The sequence below is a fragment of the Pinus tabuliformis genome, chromosome 8 (assembly GCF_031772625.1).
Source record: "Pinus tabuliformis cultivar Carrire ecotype Pingquan chromosome 8, CPIR1, whole genome shotgun sequence".
Lineage (NCBI taxonomy): Eukaryota > Viridiplantae > Streptophyta > Pinopsida > Pinales > Pinaceae > Pinus > Pinus tabuliformis.
Window position 1 is genome coordinate 1,862,280,267 of NC_142294.1, and position 1,396 is coordinate 1,862,281,662.

The 1,396-nt window shown below is 35.2% G+C and overlaps 1 protein-coding gene across 1 annotated transcript; it reads left to right on the forward strand.

Moving 5' to 3' along the window:
• The first annotated feature begins 217 nt into the window (after positions 1-217).
• On the forward strand, positions 218-938 carry LOC149243760 (serine carboxypeptidase-like). The gene is made up of 3 exons (XM_089371302.1): positions 218-417; positions 528-720; positions 807-938. The coding sequence occupies exons 1-3, from the start codon at positions 218-220 to the stop codon at positions 936-938; spliced, it is 525 nt and encodes a 174-aa protein (XP_089227428.1).
• The last annotated feature ends 458 nt before the right edge of the window (positions 939-1,396 follow it).

Consider the following 1,396-nt stretch of genomic DNA (forward strand, 5'->3'; position numbering starts at 1 on the left):
GGCATTAGCTGGGAATATCAATGTAAGACTTAAATTCTAAATACTGGGCAACCAAACATTATGTTTATTTTATCAGCATTTTGTATCTTAAAATGTAGTTTGTCATCATTGTTTTATATATCTTACGATATTAGTTTTCATTATTTTGTTTTATATTTTGCAGTACTATGATGTTCAGAAGGAGTGCAATGGTGGCCTGTGCTATGATTTTTCAAATATGGAGAATTACTTAAACCATGGTTCCGTTAGGGATGCCCTGGGGGTTGGCTGCCGAAAAATTGTCTCCTGTAGCCCCTTGGTTTATGAAGCTATTCTTACTGACTGGATGCGGAATATGGAAGTTGGCATTCTAACACTCTTGGAGGATGGTGTTAAGTTACTAGTTTATGCAGGAGAATATGATCTCATTTGCAATTGGTTAGGTAATGATGTTGTATACATATAACATATTGTTTCTGTTTTGGACAATGACTTTGTGATTTAGGTGTTAAGTCTGTTATTAACTTATTTGCAGTTGTGTTTTCCAGGCTTGTCAGTCTAATCTTCAAAATTGAAAAGTTAATTGTTCAAATTATGTGTCTTTTACGCAATTCAAGATGGGTGAATTCCATGGATTGGTCTGGAAGTGAGAATTTCAAGAAGGCACCTACAAAATCCTTCCTTGTAGATGATAAGGAAGCAGTTTTAATAACCAATTATGGATCACTCATTTTTCTCAAGGTAAAAGGCACTCGATGATCATCTTTGATTTCCTTGTACAAGTAGATAATTTCTTCCTTACGGAATCTTCTATTTTGCTGCACCAGGTTCATGATGCAGGTCATATGTTCCCAATGGATCAGCCAAAAGCAGCCTTGGAGATGTTAAAACGCTGGACACAAGGAAGTATTACTGACGACAATTCTCAAAGTTTAAAGACAGTGACGGAGATGCCATAGAATAATTTCGAGAGTTAGTTATCTGCTTAACTAGGAGAATTTCTCTCTTCACCTAGATTAATGTAAATATTTCTAGATTTACAGTAGTGTGCATCCCCAAAGATGTGTATTTTCTGATTTGGAAAAATAATTGTGCATTGGGACTGTTATGAAACCAGCTCAAGAAAAGATAGAAAAGAAAGATCAACACCTTAGAATTCAGCCTCTTCGAGGGGGAAAGCTCCTTTACATTACATAAATGAACAATTCTTGGATGATACAAATGAAAAGACCTCCTTTCTATATATAGGAGTCTAAGGGGTCATAACATAATCAGAGCCGACATAACAATAATAATGTAAGGGCACAATAATAACAATAGTGGGCTTCTATGGGGCACAATAGTAACAATATGGGCACTATATGGGTACATCAATATAATAAGTGGGTTATACTAATAATAATAAGGGGTTACACTA